This window comes from Aquila chrysaetos, chromosome 15 (genome assembly GCF_900496995.4).
Source record: "Aquila chrysaetos chrysaetos chromosome 15, bAquChr1.4, whole genome shotgun sequence".
Classification (NCBI taxonomy): domain Eukaryota; kingdom Metazoa; phylum Chordata; class Aves; order Accipitriformes; family Accipitridae; genus Aquila; species Aquila chrysaetos.
Genome location: NC_044018.1, coordinates 24,170,449 through 24,194,971, shown reverse-complemented (window position 1 = coordinate 24,194,971; position 24,523 = coordinate 24,170,449). Strand labels below are relative to the sequence as shown.

Genomic DNA, 24,523 nt, shown 5'->3' with positions numbered 1-24,523 from the left:
ATTCATATTTGTATTTGAACACAAATATGTTCTGTCATGAGTCATAATTCATATTTTGATCTTTATTTAGTTTTATATCTCTAATGCAAGTTGTTTCTTTACCTATTAGCTTAATAACATAACACTTTTGTGTGTGTTCTTTCGCTTTCTATTTGATGACAAAAATACCCTGTATATCATTTAATGTAATAAGTCTTTTTACTAATCCATAACACAATAATACTTCCAATTTCACAGCTGACAAACAGAACATGTATATTTTTGTCATTAGAAATCTATTCTATGTTATAAGGTGATACAATACAATCAAACACGGCAATATCAGATAAAGAAAAAGGGTAGGTTGTAGGGTAGCCATCTGACAAAAAAACAAAGAGGAGAAGAAAATTTTGAAAACTGGCTCTGACTCATAATTTTGTGAGAAATAAACTAGCACACTGTCATGATACCTTGTTTGTGAACTGTTTGATATATGTTAGGAAATAATATTTCTTTAATAATAATAATAAAAAAAGTCATTTGTAAGAATGAGGAGAAAACACATTCACTGAGCATCCCTTCCTATGACAAACTTCCATAATGCAGTCTGGGACCAGCTCAGAGAGAGCTGGAATGCACAGAGCTGGAAGGAGCCTTACAGCACGGCAGGGGTTGGGGAAAAGGGAACTGACAATTTATTTTTTTTTAGCATACAGACCCAGAAGAGACAATGTAGAGTTTGCTGCAACCCAGAAACTATCTTGAGATTGCATTTGTATTGCTAAACAAAATATGGCCAAGGCTGTGTTCTTGCCCTGAGGATACATCCACAGAACATGGCCCAAAAGAGGGGCCTTATTTACCCACAGACAAATTGTGAGTGAGTGTATTTGTATGTATGTGTCTCGGGGCAGGGCAAGAGGGTGTTATTTCAGTGTGCTAGTGATGTGCACGCTGCACTGCAGGCCATGAGTCATGTTTTCGTAGCAAGAAACTGAGAGTATATACTGAACACTTTGGGATGTGGTAAGGTATGCCTGAAGATGTAAAGCCTGTGAGTGGTGCTGGAGAACTTTGCAGAATACAGAGATGAGAACTTGATGCAGTCTTGTCCATCCAATCTATTGGGATTGGTGCCCGGTGCTTGCTGTCCCCTGAATCGTGACCACGCAGTGTCTCAGGGTGCTGATAGGCATCACCAGCAAGTATGCTAAAGCTTATGCAGTATGCGGGGTTGGAGATCCAGTGCTCAAGCTCACCCTTGTCCCTGCTTTATTCAGCGGTAGAGCTTTAGGCAGAGTGGCTGGCCTAAGAACAACCTTGGAGGAAAAGACTCATATAGCAAGGTCACAGTGGGAAAGAGAGAACTGCGCACCAACTCTTCTTCGTTATGCATTTCCAAGAACAGCTATGTGCTGTCTTTTTTTAAAGCCTTCATGTTTCTTTTGGTACTTCTCAGTGAAAACATGCAGTATGTTTTTAGATATTGTTTATTCAATGATAAGTCTGCATATGTGGTATTATATCAATACCCAGATTAACTAATACTTAAGTTTCCTATGTTTTTGAAATTATTAATTTGTGTACCTTTATCATGAAATTGTCTTTTTTTTTTTTTTTTTCCTAGTTATGGATATTTGTGTGTGTGTTGTGGGTTAAGCCCAGTAGGGATAAGGAGGGAGAGAGGTTCTCCACATTTCCTTTGAGTGGCCAGACCTGGTGGGACAGTCTTTCCATAGCTGAGATGCAAGCCCATAGGATCGAGGGCGAGGGGGAATAGACATTCTCTTTGAATTACTGGAGCTGCCAGGCCAGTCTATGCACAGTTGGTGCCTCGGTTTCTGCCCAGTCCTTTATCACCAGGGTGCTGGTGTATGACATCGGATTGCTCCATACAAATCATCACCTGCACTGGATGTCATCCAGATCATCCAAATCCTTGGAGGCCTGATTATAGTCCACATCGCTGTAGACCTCCTCCACCACTGCTAATTCCCACTACAGCATGTAAGCTTATTTCGTAAAACTGGTGTCTTATAAATGCTTTACTGGAAATTAATACAACCCACTTCATGATATTTTTATATAGTAGATTCATTTTAGTTGTTACTGAGATTTAAAAAAATCTGGAGTTTCTTGTTCATATGCATTTTTCTATCTTTTTAAGTTAAACTAGATTCTTCTTATCACCTCATTAAAAAAATCTGGAGCTTTTAGGATTTTGGTGAGGCTATTGATAGGCTTTTTTGGAATACTTTCACCATGAAAAGATAAAAGATGTAGTCAGGTTTGGGTCATTAAACAGTTTCTGCATCATTTGTGCCTTCATTATAGCATTTATTGAATTTCTTAAATGTCACTTTGTTGATTACCAAGTGCCAAATGGAAATAATTCCTAATGTCACATGATTCAAATGGACAATTAAATTTGAATCCCAAATACTATTAAAAACACAGTTCATACTGGTAGTTGTTACTGAAGTAAGATATATGGGAAATATTAAGCGACAGCTGAAGTTTTTTATTCAGACACACAGGTATTTATTAATTAGTAAAATCCTCTGTAAAGAATTGATTTATTTCACTAAAGAGTTGCTTCAAAGTTCTTCAGTACTTTATTCTTTCCAAGTCCTTTCACCAGCTGTGTGATTTATCCATTCAGCTCATTAACAGACATTAATTTTACGCTTTGACTGAAATTGATTTGACATGCAAACACCTCCACCTGTTACAAAGTCAGCATATCCTCCAGAGCAGCCTTTTTACATTGCTCTCTTGTTTTATTAGCAATTTAAAGTGGGTTATTATTATTCAAGATGAAATAAAGATTTATTTTTACATTGCTATGAAATTTGAGAAGAACAATACTTTGTAATCCAAAACAGTCAAGAACAATTTTTAGACTTTTTTTTATTTATTTGTTGTATATATGGTAGTATATAAAAATAAGATCCATTCAGACTCTTTATTAAATGTGAGAATTGCTGAATTAGGTTACCAAAAAGCTATGATTATGTCTAATTTACTAATGTGTATGCTTGCATGCTCTGTTTTGCACCTAAACACTTCTGAGTGTACAGTACTAAATTTTATTTTACTCATGAAGAATTAATGACAAGTACTAGAAAATGGATCTTCTAAAATGTGCAGTCTTGGTGTTTTCTGAACATAGCTTGTAGAACATTGTACAGTGAAGATTTCTAAGTGCAAAGAGTAATGAACTACATTAAATGGGGTATTTGTGCAGATGAAGCCATATAGTATGTGCTGACTGTAGGTGAAAAACATCATATTAATGCAGTAAATACCATAGTATATTTTCAGAAAGGAATGAAATTTGGAGAGCAGTACAAATGACCTTCATTGCCCACAGACTTGGTCTATAATATGATATTGCAGCTTTAAAAAAGTGTATTTTATGCAATTTTCAATAATTTTTGGTTTAATTACAGAACAATCTTATACACCCTTGTACCTTCCCCTCTCCTCTGACCTTTCCAGGCCAGCATAGCCATGGCCAATCCTTTCTTGAGTAGGAAATTATGCACCCTTCATGGAATGGTTTTAAGAAAGCAGTTCCTTTACGATTCACTTGTAGGCTTGGTATTAGTATAATGTTTTCGAGGATCTTTATTTTTCCTTTCAGTATCCAAAAAATGACTTAGTACTTAAGGAACTTTTAGAAGGCAGAGTACTATTTACTTTAAAACAAAATCATTACAGTTAGAACACATAATACAGCAATGAATGTTTAGCAGCTATTCTAGTGGTATCAGTTGTAGTATATAAAAAAAAATGAAGTACATGACTCCTTGTAAATACAGATGTAAACTGGTTCCAATCTATGTCTCTAGGTATGCCTGTTGATGTGTTTTTCCTCTCTTTTGAAAGAAAACCAAAGTTAGGATCATTTCCCTCAGGTAGTGATCATATTTGGGTTTGTTTAGATGCCAGGGAGTGGTATTAGCATGTGTGCACTTGCATAGCCTTCTTCAGAGAACTAAGAGTTCAAATACTTAAAACAAACAAACAAAAAAACCCCGAACCTTTTGGATTTTTCCTATCATCTGCAGGACTCACCACATTTCAGTCTGATTGTCTTTGACGGTTCCAAGGTCTTACATTTGTTGCCACTTTTTATTTTCTAATATCTATATGGCCTCTGCATGAAATACTTAGCAAAAAATGTTTTTGTACACTCACTTTTATATAGAACATGATAAAAAACTTGCATTTGTTCATGCTTCTATTGTGTCGTATTAGTATGCTGTAGAAAAGATTACTGAGTTTCAGTGAGTAGCATTTCTCAAGCTCATTCAGCTTGCAACTGAACTTTGTTGGATTCACAATTCTAAATACTATCATGAACAGTTGAGTTTGGTTCAAAATCTAATCCATTGGTTGGAACCACTGCCATAGGTTCCTCTTCTGCTATTTTGCTAGAACGTAGAGAAAAGAGGAGGAATTTTAAAGGATTTTAGCAAGAACTGGATGTCAAAGAAAACATTCAACTTTTTTTTTAATTTCCATTTGTTCACACAGTATGCTCAAGAAAAGTGGCCACAACATATTTGTTGAGATTCTCTGCTCATCTGCAAAGTTTGCAATTATATAAAATAAGCTGATTATACCTGATCTGTTTGCTTCTCTATGGTATAGACATTTGGATGGAGTATTGGTGTGCTTTCACCAGAACATGTACCTTGATAGGAACAACATAAATGTACATTTAAGTTTTTTCCCCCCTTTACTTGGGCTATTGGAAAAAACAAAATGCTATTGTCTTTTTTAGCTTCTCCCCCAATGCAAGTCCAATATTTCAGGATGTTGCAATGAGTTAAAACCATTGCCACTCACTCATGTTATATAATAAATCTTTTCCTGCCACATCCCACCTGCACAGGACTATGAGCTTCATATTAGAAGCCATAGAAAGTTTCTCTTCATTGTTTTTAAATTTGATTGGAGTAGATCACTTTAACTAAAAGTAAAGTAGTGTTATTCAGAGCAACACATATCATCTCTATTCAGGATGAAATGTAATCAGGAAAGCATGGTGGGCATGACCCCAGCACACATCCAGAACTTTTCTTTCCAAGCTGGAAGTTAATAATAGTCAGGCTACCATTTCTGAATATATGCATTGCATCAAATTGTAAATGTATGTAGAAATCACTCAGCTTTCTCAAGAAGTCAAGACTTGTGTTGCATGGCAGTTTTACACCCTGAAGGTAACTGTCAGAATAAGTGTTCTTTGAGATCTAGCCTTTAGATTCTTTAGTTTCTAGTTCATTGTAGCATTTAAAATTAAATTCTGAGTTTCACTACTTATTATAATAATTTGGAAACCACAGAACTGATGCTCTAAGTGGTCTATGTGACAGGAGAGAGCAAGTAAGACACAATAGTTTTACTGTTGTGGACACACATCATGTAAGATCATAGTATTTTCCAGTGAGCATGGAAACATAAAGGAAACAAATTAAAAAAACCCACCAGGCGTAATGTTAGTAACACTTGTCAAACACTTTAAAGTAACTTTTTTTTTGGTTTTAGGCAAATAACTTTGTGATGAACAGGTAAAGTATTTTACTTGTACCCCGGTGACTCTATAAAAGCCATGGTTAAGCTTGATTATACATAATTGTAACAGGCACAGGACTTTCTTGTAGCAATTTGCTGGGGTTTTTAGGTTTGTGCAGTTAACCTCCACAGACAAGCAATATTCACAGGGAGGGTTTTTTCCCACCAAAACCCTCCATTTTTAAATCCCCAGCATAACCCAGCCTATCCTTCTTCCTTTTTCTTCTGGGTGTGAAGTGGAAAAACATGTTGAATGGAATTTTCCAACTGAGAAGTCCAGTCTATCTATGCAAAGTCAAATAGATGGCTAATGCCCATGATGACTCTGTAACATGCTTTTGTGAAATTTCAGCTGTTTAATTACTCTCACTTAAAAGCACACATAAATTTTATTTATTTCTTTGTTTATTTATTCATTTTCTTGTACATATACTATCCCAACAAAATATTTACATGTACATGTAGATATGCACTGTTTTGGTATGGTTATATGGAATATCTTACAGAGTCAATTCTAAGCTGTGAGGTTTCTTTTATTTGTCTGCAGAGTAGTTTTATGTCAGGTTATGTTGCTCAGAAAGTATGTTATGTTAGGGAGGCAAAAGTCTTGTTTGCCTTGTCCTTGTTGTTAAAGCCTTGGTCAGGTTGGCATCTTTGGAAAGAGAAGGAAAGTGTGTCTTCCTTAAGCGCGGCTCAGGACTCTCAGGTGGCCGAGAGGACAGGAGCAAAGAAGGAAGAAGACACAGCAAAAAAATTGTAATCATACAAGATATAGATAAGAGTAACAGGAAGTTCTTTGTAGACAGAAGGGGGGCACATGCAATAAAGTCTCAAAGTTAATCAAAGAGAGAAACGTTTTCTTAGAGATCTCAGTGGAAATTGTGTATCCCCAAAAAAACCTAAAAGCTGCTGGACTGAGTCCAGCCCTGGAGGGCAGGATTTGTCCTGCAAGGATAGAATATAGGAGCATAGGGCCTAAAGAGGCTTTCTTTTTTTTCCTTTTTTTTTTTTTCCCATCAGAAGAATGTTTTTAGAGCAACACTTCTTCCTTCTTACTTCTTTACTGAAATAGAATACAGTAAAATTAAGTTATTTGGAAGACCACACTGCACTAATATTAGTACATTCAGTTGCAGTGTAATCACCTTTCATTCCTCAGATGCTACCAAGGCATCTTTCTCCCTCTTTATCCATATCAATGGATAGCTTCCAAAGCTAACATTTTTCATTTGAGCACTTACTGCTTCTATAACCTGCATTAGAAGCATCCCAATCTTGAAGCTCCAACACATCCCATGATGACATCAGTTTTAATCTTCCATTTTGTTTGGTGAAACTGGACTCATCACTCCTGGTCTCTAAAGAGGAGGAACACCCATTGTAAGGTATGGAAGTGGATACTCAGGGAAAATTAGGTCATCACATCTAATATTAATTTTATTTTACAAAATTCCCAGCTGTCATAGGCTTGAAATTTTGATGTTTGCTTTTTCCTTTGAAGACTATGACAAAAAGCAGTGCTTATGTGGGTACATATGCACAAGACAACACGAACACTTACAGTATATGTCACAGGGCTACAGCATCTTGAAAATACTATGGCCACTATTGATTAATTGTTTTTCTGTAATATCATTTGTATAACATATTGTTAGGACTGGGCTAAAAAAAAAGTATGTACTAAGCTAGTTGAAGCAGTTCTAGTGCCTAATGTTAATTCTTTGTTCACTTTTATGCTTTGAGATACTATCATTATCTAATTTTAATCCATTTAATATGTGCTAAATTGATTTTCTATGATGCCAATTCTTAATTAGGAGGTCATGTGTTGCTAATTTAAATGGTTGAAAGAAGTCCAAATATATTGTCAACCAAGTTTATAATCTAAAAATCATATTGTTTGTATGACATGACCAATTTTCCATAAAACCATGTTAACTGGTGTTAATTATATTTTCATCTTCTAACCCTTTAGAAACAGACTCCTGTGTTGGCTGTTCCATCACTTTGCTTAGGATCAGTGTTGGCTTTACAGTCCTATAATTACATAGGTCAATTTGCTTGCACTTTTAAAATACTGGTAGCACATTGATTCTTTTCTAGAAAACTACCATGTTTTCCTTGCCAGGGCTTAAAATAATTTTAGGTTAAGATGTTCAAGGATATTCTGTTATAAAGGAGGATAAAGCATATCACCTTCCCAGTTTGAGGGGACAAATTATATATGCATGCATTTGTACAATTCCTTGGGTCCTCTTTTCTCCAGTTTTTGAGATGGTTATTACATGTGACCTTGTCCAGTCAGCTGGAACCTCCCTTGTCCTCCATAAGTTCTTGAATATAATTGCTAATAGTTCATAGACTGCTTCAGTTTAAGTACTTTAATGTGAATTTAATTAGGCCCTGTTCCCTTGAATATGTCTACATTTTCTAAATAGTCCATAACCTGTTCTCTTCCTATGCTGCCCTTTACTTAATTTTATTTAAACTTTTGTTATCTATCTATGTTTTTTTGTTTGGTGTTTTGTTTTTTGTTTTGGTTTGGGTTTTTTTTCTGGAAAAGTGGAGGTGTTCTTTATTCTCCTTTCCTGCTAGCTATTTTTCTTTCTTTATTGTCTTTTGCCTCATTCCATGGTTCACCTTTTCACAAGATTCATCCTTATGTTATTCTGATCATTTCTGAGGCAGCTGCACTTGCTTTTTACTGTGCTTCCTATTTTACACCGTAACATGCTAACTTGGGTTCCACAGGATACCTTTGGGCTAACTTTTGTCCAGGGCACTGCTCAGCCTTTTGTATAGACAGGCTCTACTCTTTCTGTTAATAAAGAAACATGAATTCTGCAATTTGAACAATACGACATTCCTTATCACAAAACATTAGAATAAAAATCTACACTGAGACCGAAAGCCCATGGCATGTTGATACTAGACAAAAAAGAATGTTTAAGGAAAAAATAGTGAAGTATACAGTGATAAATCAAGAGACAGAGATAATCCCAGAGTACTTTCCCTGTTTCCAGTGAGGCATGGCTCAAGTACTTCCTCTTTGTCTCTCAATACAATTTTCTTCCACGTATTTGTCCAATCAATTTTGAACACATATATTTCACCTCCCAAAAAAGAGACTTCCAGTCTATTTAATTAGTCCTCAATTCCTGAGAAACAGTAACTTTGATCTTTTATTTTCCTTCCCTAGTTCTAATCTGTCTTTTTTTATATGGAGGAGCAGAATTACATACAGTATTCAATATGCAAATGAAATAGGTTTTTGTGTGGTGTCAGAATAGTATTTTCTGTTTGGTTCACTGTTCCTTTCCTGGCAATTCCTAACATTTTCAGTAGCTTATGGTTTCATAGGATTATCTTTAGTATGCCAGAGTTCTTGTTCCTGAGTGGTAACTGTCAATTCAGAACCTATCATTGGGCCTGCAAGCTGATAATAATTTTTTTCCAGATTTATTTTTCTGCAATTACTGATAATGAATTTGACCTGCTATTTCATCAGTCAGTTAGTTGGTATCATAAACTTTTCTGCAACAAGTAACAGAAAGCTTTTTCCTCATCCCTGTTCAGATTTGGTCTGCATCTACCCCTGGACATGTAAAATTGATTCTAGACAAACCGACATTCTATTTTTCTGCATTCTGTAATGGAATATTTAAGTACACAGTAAATATTAAACTTGAACATATTTGTTGAAAAGCTTTGATTATTTTTCTTCTTAAATTGTTTTATTACTTTCAAGGATTTTTATATTATAAGATATGATAAGATATGATACATTATTATTACCAACAAACCATCCATACGCTATGATAGTGAACTGTTAGCTTAAATGAACTTCCTATAAAAAGTTCTTATGTTGGTTTTCCATCTATCTGATTATAAGGTCATGTTTGTTTTTTAATATTGATACAGAATGCAATAAGGGAGAAGCAACAAAAATTAACCTACTGGATATGATCTGTGGCCTTTTTGATAACAGCAAGGACAAAACATTTCAGAGAAATTGTGAGAATCTCTTAGAATGCTGCTGGGAACTATATGACCTGTGAAGGAAGCCTTCTCTTTTTATAGTTGGAGACTGATAATAAATTGTACTGTAAAATTTCTTTGAAGAAATTTACTGGAATAATGATAAAATTGTGATCATCTATAAAATTATCATGTAAGGCCACCTTGTTTTTAGCTTTAGGCCAACCTCATTTTAGCTTTAATAACCACTTTTACAGTCCGATTATGTGATATCTGAAATATTTTTTCTATTAGTTTTGATTTATCATTTTCACTTTCAGTAGTTGTTCCCATGTTCCTTTGCAGGAATCATATATATAATATAACTCTTTAACGTATGTCCTATTCTGCAGTCCTGAGCATATCTCTCTATCCCTTCTCTTTGAATAAGGGTTTCTCTTTATACAAGGGTTTCTCCATTTGTATTTTTAAATCAGATTCCACTCTGACAGGTATTATGACTGTTAACACAGGGAGATATGAGGAATAAGAGGAAATAAACTAAATTATCAGTCTGCTTATATTTAAAACATAATTTCTGTGGCCTTTCATATAAGAGTTTAGATGTTAAACTGGAAAGGTCCTATCTGACATGGAAATAAACTTCCAAACTATCTCTTTTTTTTGTAAATGTATACCTGTGACAGTTCTCAGCTTCCCTTAACCTATCATCTTGACTATAGCTAAGATGATAATTATGAAGTGGTGTCAAATTCATGATTTTAGGTTTTGGAGGTATTGACTTCAACTTTCTGATAGACCTTGAACTACTGAAGTTTATTTATGTATCTCTTCTTTGAAACAATGGATTGTTGTATAACCTACATGTGTTTAAAACACTGATTTAATTTAAATTGTGTTTATACATCTGAATTATTAAAGCGTGAGGATATTATTAATAATCTACTGGTAAAAGTTGTATCTAGCTACAGATTTAGTGATTTGATGATGATTCACTAATCATCTAAGCTAGAATATTGGGTAGTATGAATGAAAACAGTGGCATGAAGAATTTCATTTTAACTGTGTATTTGTAATCTAGTAACAAGGGAAAAAAAGGTAAATTGCTACCATGACTAATACATTCAAGACTGCCAAATGTTATAATCTATGAAGTATTTTATTATATATTTCAGATACTGGGGTCAAAGTAATGCAAAGCCTTTTCATCAAAAAGACTTGAATTGCAATGTGACACCTTTCAAATAGTAGTCATAACACTTATTTAGATGCTTCATATCATTTTAGAATTGCCATATTTCTTCCTTTGAAAGCAAACACAGCATCAGAAATCTCTTTGATTAAATTCAGAGGGATATGAACTTCTCATCAGAAATCTAATCTTGTAATTCTTCCAACGTTAAAGAGAGACTGTTCCCTGAAACTGAGTAAATATTTCTAGTTTACAAACAAGATGAAAAGTCTCTTTCCCCAGGCTACTGAAAGAGAGTACATGAAAGCCAGAAACAATTGAATAAGATCAATGTTAATATTTTGGTAACCAGAGGAAGCTGATGTTTAAATTTGAGCTTGAGAGCTTATTTGCAAACTTGATGAACTTCACACAGCTCTAAGGACTCAGATCAAAAGAAGTCCAACATTGAATGAGTACACAGAGTAATCCTAAAGGAATAGGGGTTTTATTGCCACACTTTAAATAGGTTAGCACAGCTTTTATTTTCATGTTTGTCATTTTAAGAACCTTTTCTGTCCCGTAGGATTTCTCTCAACATAGCTCCAACTGACTTGGTCAGAAGAATGTTGTCTTTTTAGCAGATATATAGCCTCTTTGCAATTTATGAAGCAGAATAATTGGTGCAAGTGTTGCAGTAATAGGCACAATGCACCTCAACTGAATTTAGACATTTAAAAATTTGTTCTCTGATCAAATCTGTGGAAGTTGGACAGGTACCAGAAAAGACAATGAAATAAAAAGCTGTGTTAAATCCCAGAGGGCAGAAAAATATTGGGAATCATTACATGGCTGTACTACTCTACATCTAGTTTTAAACAAATAGTATTCTTTATGTATAAATACAAACCCCTGAATTTGGCCTTCTCTGTCTTCCCTAAGTTTTGGTCGGTCAGTAATATATGTGATGGAAATCTAGCTCTTGACTGAAAAGAAATGTACAGACAGTCTTGCATCTGACTTAATCTGCTTTGTTCTGTCACTCCTTCATGATTTCCTGAACACTAAGAAAGTGAATATTTAATATTGTGTTCTTCTGCTGACAGAATTTTTACATGGATTTATATTTTATAATACTTCAATAAAAAATTTAAAAATTCAGACATTAAAACTGAGATTACTCCTAAAAGTTTTTATCTTTTTACGGGGAAGTGAAGTTTTGTCATCTTAACCACTACAGAGCTGCAATCAGTCTATCTATGAGAAATTCAGTCAGCTAAGACACAGCTTTTTGGGGTTCTGGTATTTTTTCAAATATTTTGGAAGGAAATTGTCTAACGTATGCATTAATTCATTGTAATACAAGAGCAAAGACAGATGTTGAACTGAAAAAGTACATGGAAAGTTGTTAAACTATCTAAGTTGGGTGTTCTTTTGATTTTGTGGTGTGAAAACAACAGACCTTTGTCTCACTGTAAAATTAATTGGTCAAATATTAGTTGATCTAAAATTGTGTTATTGATGGTAACACCTGTAATGTAATATGAATAAGAGTGATATGATATGCATGTTATAGTAAATCTTCATACCAGGAAATTTATGTGAAATTTTAAGATAGAAGTGAATGCTATCTATTGAAATTTAATGGGTTCTTTCTGTCAACCTGATTAACTTGGTTTTGACTAGAGTACATTTTCTGTTAAGGATAGATAGTCTTCACTTCAAGGTTTGTGAAGATGTAGATTTCTAGAGCTGGATAGAATTTTTCAACCTTTTTATTGTCAAAATGCAAATAAGACATCCTCAGAAGCACAAAGTATTTGCTTAGTCTCCAAAGTTTATCCTGCATTCTTGCCTTCCTCAGTAAGAGCTCGGTGTTGACTAAAGACATACTGTACTAGTTTCCTACAAAAAAGGAATTTTCAACCTGCCAGAAAGCTTAATTCATGGTAATTTCTGTTAAAAGTTTTGGTTCACTGATCCATACACCTCTCCTAAGGCTTGGTGTATCTCCTGAGAGTTAGAAAGCATCCTGATCTGTCTTCTACTTCAGTAAATTCATTAATTAAAGATATTTTGATACTTTCTCTGTAGACCATGGAAAGAAACACTTGTTGGTTTCTTTTAAGGAATAAATCTTCAGGAATGCCTTTGCAAAACCTTGCAGACAGTTTGCCTCCTGACACTCCTGCCTGAAACAGCATTGCCATAATCTTTGAGAAACAACAGGTTTTTGGAAAAGAGTGTTTATGATCATTCTCACATGCTGGATTAGATATTGCTCTGCTATCAGTGGAGGAAATGAACTATTAAAATGTAATTAAAATGTGGGTTCTGATTTTCTGTAGCTCCCCACATTTTCATGTAGGATGTGGAGCTGTGGATAGCTGGGAACACTCAGGTTTCCAGTGCTCCACTGTTGCAGTAGGAATCAATGTCTCAGTAGGAGCAGGCAGGTGAAACTACATTAAAGCATTTGTAAATACATATAATTTTGAGGCCTTATTTATAAATATTGCTTATGATATTTCTTTACTGGTGTTTTATTATATTTGTGTGCTGGACTTCTTGGCAGATGTTTTCGTTCATTTGATACATTCTAGCTTTCTGGTAAGAAAAATTATTTAAATAAAACAACTGATTCTGGAACTGCTTTGAATTCATAGATGGAGTAGTTACTCCTAATTTTCTCTTCAAAGCTTGATTTTAAGATTACCAAGAAAGACATTTATACCTCTTTTTACCCTGATGAATAACCTGTTCTTTTGTGAAATACATGGCATACTATTCTGAAGATGTTTGTCAACAATCTGTTCACAACTGCTTTCAGGGTGTAAACGTAGTGGATTGACTTCACATATCATAATAATGCTGTCCTGCACCTTAAAATTTCTGTTGGAGTTAGCGTGTCAAGATATACACTTCTGCCAGGATTTAACATTAGTAGATTTAACAATATTTGACAGCAGACATTTTTAATGGTGTTAAATTATATTAATATTTAATACTATTCAGTGAATTGAATTTTCTTGTTATCTTGAATGTTTCAGATTTCACACCTTGGATTGAACTGGGAAAAATTTAAATAACAAGAATTTTATTACTAGTTTCATTCAAATGAGATTTACATAATTTTACTACAGATGTAGCAACACAGTTTATAGAACCAGCAGTGCTTTGTTGTTATTTTTGCTGCTTAAATGGAAATTTATAATAAAACTGCTTTAAATTTAATGGCAAAGAAATGGAGCCTTAATTTTTTATGAACAGCCATGTGTATAGCAATTTGTAAGATGATTCAGCGTCTCTATCACAAGCAATTAATATTTACAATTCCTTTCCTAATATTCTTGTTATTCATAAATTTCATAAGACTTGAGTTTTTATATTCTTATATTGTATATTTACATTCAGTATCTACAAATTAAATAATTTAAATAGCAGATGTCCTAGAGAATATCTAGGAAGTATAATCCAAAAGGTTAATCTTTTTTGAATGTAACTGAATGCAGCTGAGAAGAATGTGGCTCTAATTTGAAGTAGGAGATTAAGAAATAATTCCTCAGTTTTGTTTTCATTATATTTTAGTGCTTAAAATGAAATTCATTGATGCTATCAGTAATTTATACGCTTTTAATCGTGTTACTAATAGCCTTATAAATGGAATTGCAGATGTGAGAGTTAAGATAGATTCTTTATTACTAGTACTTCATTACCGGAAACAGGATCTACACACAGGCTGTCTCCATGGATAGAATGGAGACTATGGCTTTATAATTTTACCCTCAAATATGCTGTAATTCAGTTCAGCCATGCAGTTAAACGTGAGTATTTTTTTATCTTCAGCAATGCAGGTATGGAAGTTACTAGCTTGTGAAAACACTTTAGATCTTAAGTCATCTTGGAGGTGGTTTTACAACATTCACCTGTAGTTCACTTTCAGCTGTAAATGTTAGCTTAAGGCACAATGCCAAATATTTTGAAAGCACTTCTGATACTGACATATAAATTGCTTGCAAATTTATTTTCCTTATTATTGTGTTTGAATTTTTTGATATTCAGAAATTGAGAAAGGAGGTTGTGGAGACCCTGGAATTCCATCATATGGAAAAAGGACTGGCAGCAGTTTTCTGCATGGAGACACACTTACCTTTGAATGTCAAGCAGCTTTTGAACTGGTGGGAGAGAGAACGATTACATGTCAACAAAACAACCAGTGGTCTGGCAACAAACCCAGCTGTGTTTGTAAGATTTTTAAATTTTTTTTTTCTGCATTATTTTTCTGACCTTAGCCTCTTGCTTTTCTTAGCATTTCTGACTAGCCAGCAGGAGAACATTTCAGAAGACCTTGAAGACTTTTTCAGTCACATGGGGTTTTTTTTAGTTGGCTCAATAGTAGCTCATTTATGGGTAAAATCACGTACGACTGTTTTAGAACGTTCTTTCCCCTCGTTTTATATTTAATTGAACCATTTAACACTCTTAATGTAAATGTGTGTTGAATTAGACTCTAAATGAGCAATTCCTAATAGCATATAAGTGTTCAAAAGTACTCTGTGGCACATACACATTGATTCTGGCAGTGCAAAGCAGTCTGCAGATCCACATAAGAAAAGATTGGGGTTTTTTTCTGATATCTTAATAAAGCATGAAAATGAATATAAGGAATATAAAGATATCCAACATGGAAGAAGTGTAGGTAAGATCATTAGTTGTGAATTTTGTTTTGAAAGATAAAATATGTTTGTAGGTAAGCTTGTAGATGGATTTAAATAGAGAGGTTTTTTTTTTTTATTATTCTTATTTCTTCTTCTTCTGTGGTAAAATAGAGTAAAACTTTTTAGTACCCAACTGTATTAGGTACTTCAGTTCTCCAGACCACATTACCTTTTCCTATAAAGAGTCTTATAATTCAGTACTGGATTTTCAAAACAACCTTAGTGAGGTGTCCAATTCTACTTGGACGTACATGTATTTTGCAGCTGTGTTAGTACAGGACTTACCAAGCTAAGTAAGCTTGCTCTGGACTGGAAGTAATCTCCATATGCCCATGCAAAGCTGAAATGTGTCTAAGCATGTAAGGCCTGGGCACGGAGACAGTGCAGCTGCAATTCCCTTTGAAGACAGAAGCTGTGTTTCTTCATGGTGTTGTATTGCATTGGGTGATGTATTAGTTTCTGTTAGCAATAGTGTGGAATATTTTACCGTGCTCCACTGTTTGATGTGCACATGCCCTGTGAAAGGTAATGGAACCTAAACTTAGAATATCTATTTACAAATATTGAGTTCAGTTTGACATGTTTGAAGAGCTGAGTAGTGGTTATCCTTTGTGTTAATTAATATGCAGTGAGCTTTCCTCTTTCTGAATGTATTGTATTTCTCACTAAAGTACCGGCCACAAGCTCATGATTCTGAAATCAGTTAGGAATTGTCTTAATGAAAATTGGCCCAAAGGAGTGAAAAAGGAGGATAGGTATGAATTTGTTTAATTGCCCTGTGCTATTGAAGGGAAAGTAGGGGTAAAAAAATTTTGTACTATATACTGTTAAGAGTTCTTGATTGAGGCACATCTAAATTTCTACTGTTATTTACATCGGCATGAACTGTGTGTACTACAGACCAAACTGGCCCTTGTACTTGATTTTTTGGATTGCTAAATACATTTACATGCATATTCCTTTTAGAAAAAAATCACATTTAAATTTAGAGGTTGCATTTGCATTTCAGAACAAACCTGCCAATTTTCCCAAATTCTGACACATCAGGCATTACTTCTGTTTTCTTTGGCATTCTCTACATGCTTCTAATAATCTCTTGCAGGCCCTGTCCTGCAGTCACTTAGCCTCACGTGGGGCAATAAAAACATGCAAGGCTGACACATTATATTGGAGAAATGTTCGACAGTCTTAAACATTTGCACGTTGCATATGTAGTAGTTTTGACATCCAGGCTTCAAAAGCATCTTTTTCCACGAGAATAAAGACTAGAAAGACAAGCATTTATAATGTTTGTGGATAGTATTTTGAGAATCTATTGTTGTTTTCTTTAGTCTCGTGTTTCTTCAACTTCACCACACCGTCTGGAATTATTCTTTCTCCAAATTATCCCGAGGAGTATGGGAACAATATGAACTGTGTTTGGTTAATTATCTCAGAGCCAGGAAGCAGAATCCATCTGATTTTCAACGACTTTGATGTAGAACCTCAATTTGACTACCTTACAGTGAAAGATGATGGGATTTCAGATCTACCGCCTCTTGGCACATTTTCTGGCAATGAGGTCCCTTCTCAGTTGGCTAGCAGTGGGCACATAGTAAGACTTGAATTTCAATCAGATCACTCTACCACTGGAAGAGGATTTAATATCACTTACACAAGTAAGAACCTCTGCTTTTATTTTATGCCTAGTCTTAAAATCAAGCTATCTTTTTTTATAATAATGAAAAATAGAACATGTTTTTATTTATAATACAGAAGTAAATTGTAATGCTTGTATAATTGCACTGCTTTCAGCTGTCTTCCAGATATTCATTAGCTTATCTGAATCTTTATAATTTATTTATTTTAATTGTGATAGTGCTGAGGAATTCCCTTCATTATTTAAGGGCCTTTTTGGCTGACACTGCATAAATGCAGAGCACTTAACTAAAGCCCAGATCATCCAGATCAAAGCATCCAGTGCAAGTAACTTAATATACTTCTCAATGGAACCAGGAGTAAGTTCAGAAAGATGTCAAGCTTAGATCCCAAGTATGGAGATGTTCATCTGAAAAGCACAGAAGTATAAAAAGCAACTAGAATATCATTTCAAATAAATAGTTCTGGGAATCTGCTTTGCTTTTGTATTTTATCTTCCAGTTAGATGGTGTGGTATCTAAGAATACAGACCCCTATGAATATAGATTGGGGGATACACATAATAGTTACCCTCTGTGTTTTTTCTAGTGTCTAAGAACATAGCTGATCTCATGCAGAAGTCTTTCCTACAGAGTGCACTGATTTAAGAATAGTTTTTCTCTCTGGCTACAGTTTCTTTAAGAATTTTAAGAACATAGTATCTGAGAATGCAATTCTCAAATATACAAAATTTAGTTGCAACTGGTCAACAAGTTCAAAAGTTGTTAAATGTGGACCTAGCAGTCACATACATATAGAGAGCAACTGAAAGCATAAGTCTTTCCTGTTTGGGAAACCAGGCTAAAAAATATCTGGCTACAGATAGCCATCTGTTGTTTTGTTGATATGAAAGGATATTACTCAACAATATTCTCAATTGAAAGCTCTAGTAACATCATCGTCATGCAGAAAACATTATTACATTTGCCATGGACTGCTAACTCTCCTAGAAGTTTTATTAGTCATTCAAAGACATTACTTCTACAGAGATTATCTTTTTTTTTGAAGAAATTATCTTCTAAGTTTATAGAAGAAGTTAATTGACAATAAAGTTGTCTTTGTCACATCTTGCGCTTGTTCCTATCTTGTGTCAATTAAGATAATCAATTAACAGTGTTTCTTCAGGGGCCAAGGTGTTTCCTTGCATTATTTAGAAAGCTGCCCCACATAAAACTGGAATTAATGGATTGCAACCCTTTTTAAGTCTTAGATGCCTAAATTGTTCCTTTGCTTTCAGAGAAAGGGATAATTATTGTCCTTTGAAAAGTGACAGGAAGAGAAAAGGGAGATCCTCACCTTAACTAAGACTGTAGAGATTAAAAGATTTACCAGAAAATGTGAGGCCTGAATTCTAGGTCTGCTTCTGAGATTATTCAGATCCCTTTTTCCATATGCTATTCTACCAAAGTAAAGACAGACCATAATAAGGACAATCTTTACTATTTCTATTTGAAGCTGGAGAATTATGCAGTCAGGAATATAATACTCATGGATCAAGCCCCCTGAGAGTCCTGATCACCTAATTATTATGTCAAAGAGCTTTCCACCACACTTTTCATATTAGAGTAGGTGTTACCACTGAGCTTGATACACGCCTTATGTGCTAGAATTATTTAAGAGCGTATATGCCTCCATAGTGGGGAACTGAGATGACAAATGGGAGTGTCCCTGATTTATGAACCCTTCGTGTTCATAGGAAATGCTTAGTTTAATTTCAGCCAAAGTGTTAGTACTTCTGGACCTCCTATGTATTGCAGGGAAAAAGTGCTCCAGTCATGGTTTAAATCAAATCAGGACCAAAGCAGTTTATTGATTTATTAATGAAACATAACTGACAATCAGTGAACTGTAGATTCAGGATCAATATCACCAATTCAACAGATAAACCACAATATTAGACACAAAATCTTAGAATCACAGACTATCTCAAGTTGGAAGGGACCCATAATGATCATTGAGTCCAACTCCCCGCTCCTCGCAGGACTACCTAAAACTAAACCATATGACTAAGAGCATCATCCAGACAATCCTTGAACTCTGACAGGCCTGGTGCTGTGACTACACTTGGTGCCTCCTTGTGCTGCCTGGTTTATCTTAGAATCATTCAGGCTGGAAAAGACTTTTAAGATCACTGAGTCCAACCCTTAATGTAACACTGCCAAGTTCACCACTAAACCATGTCCTTAAGTGCCACATTACAGATCTTTTAAATCACTGCAGGGATGGTGACTCAACCACTTCCCTGAGCAGCCTGTTCCAATGCTTGACAACCCTTTAGGTGAAGAAATTTTTCCTAATATCCAATCTAAACCTCCCCTGGCACAACTTGAGGCCATTTCCTCTCATACTATCACCAGCCACCTGACAGAAGAGACCAGCACCCACCTCACTACAACCCCCTTTCAGGTAGTTGTAGAGAGCGATAAGGTCTCCCCTCAGCCTCCTTTTCTCCAGGCTAAACAACCCCAGTTCCCTCAGCCGCTCCTCATGAGACTTGTGCTCTAGACCCTTCACCAGCTTCATTGCCCTTCTCTGGACTCGCTCCAGCACCTCCATGTCTTCCTTGTAGTGAGGGGCCAAAACCTGAACACAGTACTAGAGGTGCGGCCTCACCAGTGCCGAGTACAGGGGGGCAATCCCTTTCCTGCTCCTGCTGGCCACACTATTTCTGATACATGCCAGGATGCCATTGGCCTTCTTGGCCACCTGGGCACGCTGCTGGCTCATATTCATCCAGCTGTCCACCAACACCCCCAGGTCCTTTTCTGCCAGGCAGCTTTCCAGCCACTCTTCCCCAAGCCTGTAGTGCTGCATGGGATCGTTGTGACCCAAGTGCAGGACCCGGCACTTGGCCTTGTTGAACCTCATACAGTTGGCCTCGGTCCATTGATCCAGCCTGTCCAGACCCCTCTGTAGAACCTTCCTCCCTCAAGCAGATCAACACTCCCACCCAACTTGGCATTGTCTGCAAACTTACTGAGGGTGCACTCGATCCCCTTGTCCAGATCATTGATAAAGATATTAAACAGAACTGACCCCAATACTGAACCCTGGGGAACACCACTTGTGACTCTTAATACATACAAATCTGTAAATACTTTTCCACTCTAATCCGTCTTCATCCTGCCCTGCCAAGATTTACATACGCGCCTTCCCCTTACAAGACATAAGAGTTACAAGCACTCACCCCGGGTTCCCTTACTTGCACACACCTCCTGAAAGCACGGAGGTCCCCCTAGCTTTACCTGCACCCACAAGCAGCTGCTCTGTGCAACTCATTGATCCACGGACTGCTGAAAACACTCCCCATGAGATCGCACATGCACATGGAGGTGTGGTTTGCACCCTGTGTTGCCAACCCACTAGATGAAGGCAGGCTGCTCTGAATGTCCCACTGGGAGGTTGTTCTGTCTGCCCTAGGCAGTGGCCATAGTTTTTTAGCAATAGCCTGTATTTCTGCCAAATTAGCCGCAATGTGAAACCACACTTCTCATTATACTAGAGGCAAACAGCTGGATTTTGTCCAGAGGGAAATTTAAGAACAATGTGTTCTTGTGTGTCTAAACCACACCTAACTAAGAAGCTTCCAAATTTGAACTATGTTGCATCTGTGTGAATGTCATTGAATTTAAAGCTGACTTTTTATTGAGGAGTTTTCTATGCTTTCAATTATATTGTATTGTGTATTATTATATTACAACTGAAAAGTTATTCCCCCCTCAAAAAAACCCCCTCAAAACAACAACAACAAAAGTTTAGAGGAGTGGTGGTTGTTGTTATTATTACTAATATCATTATCGTTGTTATTACTATTATTATGTTTTTATCAGCTTTTGGTCAGAATGAGTGCCATGATCCAGGCATTCCTATAAATGGGAGGCGTTTTGGAGACAGATTCCTTCTGGGAAGTTCTGTTTCCTTCCACTGTGATGATGGCTTTGTGAAGACCCAAGGCTCTGAATCCATAACATGTATTATGCAAGATGGAAATGTAGTATGGAGCTCTACTGTCCCACGTTGTGAAGGTAAGGGCATAATTTTTACTTTGCACCTACGGTTTGAATAATGAGACTATTTAAATTTAGCTTACTTTTACAATTTGCACATAAATAAGACTGCTTTAGCTGAAGTTATTAATTTGTCTTATTTTAACACTCTTCCAGTCAAATGAGAGAGCAATAATAGACACAAGATAGCTTGCTTTTATATTCTTGGAATAAATTAGCATTCTAAAAATCTGGTTGTTATTCGTTTCAAGTTCTGATTGTCACCATCATTACTCGGTTGTGAGTTATAGCTGTTATAACAGTTTTGGCTGTAGTATACTGAAGAACATAATTATCTACCACATAAAAATGTGAAGTAAAGTTTCTATTTAAAAGTATTTTTTAAAACTTTGCACCTTTATTTTTCTCAAAACAACAGTATACCTGAATTTCTGTACATAACATATTAATATGAAGTACATTTTTTCCTGAGTAATATAGTGAAAATCAGAGCTATGTTTAATATTCATTGTATTCCCCAAAATTTCCAAATTTGTTTGCTTGTTTTTGCCTAGGTGAATAAACAGAGTAAGATGAGCTATACTTAAGATTAAATGTCTCTTTAGTATGAAATACAGTGTGAAAAAAAAGAAAAAGTAGGCTGACTCCTTGATGCTTGACAGTGATGGGTCCTAAGGCAAGACATATGAATATTATTTATTTATTTATTTATTTATTTTTAATAAATGACTAGAGTGTGTCTTTTAAAAGTAACTTTCAAAAAATTGTATATCTTTTAGTAAGCAATAGATATACAGTCAGACACTCAATTAAATGATACTTTTTTGAAGAAACTAATCCAAACCTTCTAATTGGTGTAAATCTCACACCTCCCTTACTTCCAGTGTCATTGCAGTAACTTAAGGATCTGGATCATATCACTTCCTTGTTTTTTGTTATTTGGGCAATTTGACAACTCAGTTCTCAGATGACTATGTGTTCCTAAGAAAATTTAGAGATACTGGAAAAAACATTTTAGCAGCCTGATAGAAGTAGTGTATGTGAACCTAGATGTTGTACTAGCAGGATTTCTTATCCTGATTAAGGCATGTAATGAGTTATGCAGTGGAGCAGGTTATTTTGCCTAGAGCAAAACCAGCCCACTCCAAAGCAGGGAGAAGGGCAAGGTTCTTCATCAAAAGATGTTTTCTCATTTTGAAACTCTATACACAATTGTTAAAGTATTCAGTGTAATCTTTGTGTAACTTTATTTCCACAAACACATAGATAAAGGACACAAGATGAGCACTTTTAGAAAAAAATGATAGAGAAAAGAAATACAGAAATTACTCTTTAAGAAAATAGATAAGTACCCCTCAGTTATCCTTTCTTTGAATCTTGCAGGATGTTTGCCTGGTTTTTAATGAGGAAAGGATTAAACTATGAGACTTTTTTTTAGATTTTGCCAATTGCTTGTTTTGGTATAGAAGGAAATGTTCTTTTAAGTTACATTCAGGATGTGTTCCTTTCTGATGTGGATTCTCTTTCTAGTTGATAATTGAAGGAGTTTCTGGGTTTGGATTACAGTATGGACTAAGCATCCTTGCTAGTTAGTTTAGAGATAGTTTAGTTTGCTTCTTGTTGTCTGAGATTTCTGAGCAATTGCTGGGTTTTGTTGTTCTTGCTCTGCTCAGTGTCTTTGTGTACTTAACAATCTCTATAAGCACCACCTGAAATACGCGAAGTGATGTATTACAATCAGATCAACAGTATTCTGGTTGTTCTTGTTTTTAATATGACAAAATTTAATTTAAAAAACTACTGTGGAATAAATTCCATTCTTCAGTAACTATACACTTGTAATGTAAATGCCATTTTTCTGGCCAATCATTTTGTCCCAGAGACAATTCAGTGTGTATGTTTTGTGTTTTGTGGGTTGCTTTTTTCCCCCCACTTTCTTAAATCTGGAAAAAACTTCCCAGAGACAAGTGCAAGTCATGAATGAAATCAAATAACCTCTCTGAGTTCAATGTTTTTGTTGTTAAAAACATTGAATCAAAATTAGGAATATTAATTTAGTAGTCACAAGTTCATGTTACTATTCATTTCCATACGGCATAATAGGTTTGCTTGTCACTACTTAGAGAAACAGAGGAAAAGTGACAAGATTTCCTGTACTGCAATATGGAATTTGCTGATAATGATACAACTGACTACTTGAGGGTAATACAAATGATACTAAGATAAATTTACCTGACCTTGAAAATGTTCCTGTTTAAGACCGCTCCATGGCCTTTGTTAAAATATAACATCCCAAAGCCCTGTGCTATGACAGCTTAATTTTTTAAGGGACTCATGTTTCCCAGAATCAGTTCAGTCATTTCTGCTATTGTTTAATCCTGCACCAAAGTCCTCTGATCCTGCTCTGTCTAGCCGTTACTTTCATAGCCCTGTTGCAATACTTGTTCCCCTTTTATGGTGGAGGATCAAGTTAGAGAACATACAGGAATGAGCCTGATGGTATGCACCCAAGAACGCTGAGGAAGCCAGCCAGTGACATCACAAGGCCACTCTCAATCATCTTGGGAAGGTCATTTAACCGAGGGAGGTTCCCGAGGACTGGAAGAAAGCAAACGCCTATCTTCAAGAAAGGAAAGAAGGAGTATCCGAGGAACTACAGGCCTCACCTCGATTGCTAGGAAAAGTGATGCAGCAATATTCCTGGAAACCATTTCCAAACAATGAAGAACAAGATGGTGCCTGTGAGCAGTCAGCATGGATTTATGAAGGGGAAATCATGCCTGACCAACCTGATAGCCTTCTGTGATGAGATGACTGCCCTGATGGATGAGGGGAGAGTAATGGATGTTTTTTATCTCAGTTTTAGTAAGGTGTTTGACACTGTATCATGTAAGATTCTCATAGGCAAACTGATGAAGTATGGGCTGCAGAAGTGAACAGTGAGGTGGACTGAAAACTGACTGAACTGTTGGGCTCATAGGGTTGTGGTCAGTGGCAGGAAGTCCAATGGGAGGCTAGTCCGCAGTGGTGTACCCCAGGGGTCAATACAGGGTCTAATATTGTTTAAAATCTTCAGTAATGCTGGGACATTCAGAATGCTGGGACAGAGTACACTCTGAGGAAGACTGCAGATGATGTAAGACTGGGAGGAGTGGCTGATACACCATATGCTTGTACTGCTGTTCAGAGGGACCTTGACAGCAGGCTGGAGAATTGGGCTGAGAGGACATGACAGGTCCTTTCCCTCCCTCATTGGTGAGGCTACGTCGGGAGTGTTGTGTGCAGTCCTGGGATCCCCAGTACAAGTGAGGTGTGGACATACTTCAGTGAGTCCAGTGAAGGCTCACAAAGATGATTAAGGACTTGGAGCATCTGTCATACAAGAAGAGGTTGAGAGAACTGGGATTGTC

General features: G+C 35.9%; 1 protein-coding gene across 1 annotated transcript in view; it reads left to right on the top strand.

Annotated features, from left to right (window-relative positions):
* Positions 1-24,523, top strand: part of CSMD1 (CUB and Sushi multiple domains 1) — a 1,239,551-nt gene that overhangs the window by 885,189 nt on the left and 329,839 nt on the right. The window contains exons 13-15 of the mRNA XM_030037616.2: positions 14,774-14,956; positions 16,761-17,087; positions 20,937-21,131. Coding sequence (XP_029893476.1) covers positions 14,774-14,956; positions 16,761-17,087; positions 20,937-21,131 — 705 coding nt within the window. The remainder of the gene's footprint in view (positions 1-14,773; positions 14,957-16,760; positions 17,088-20,936; positions 21,132-24,523) is intronic.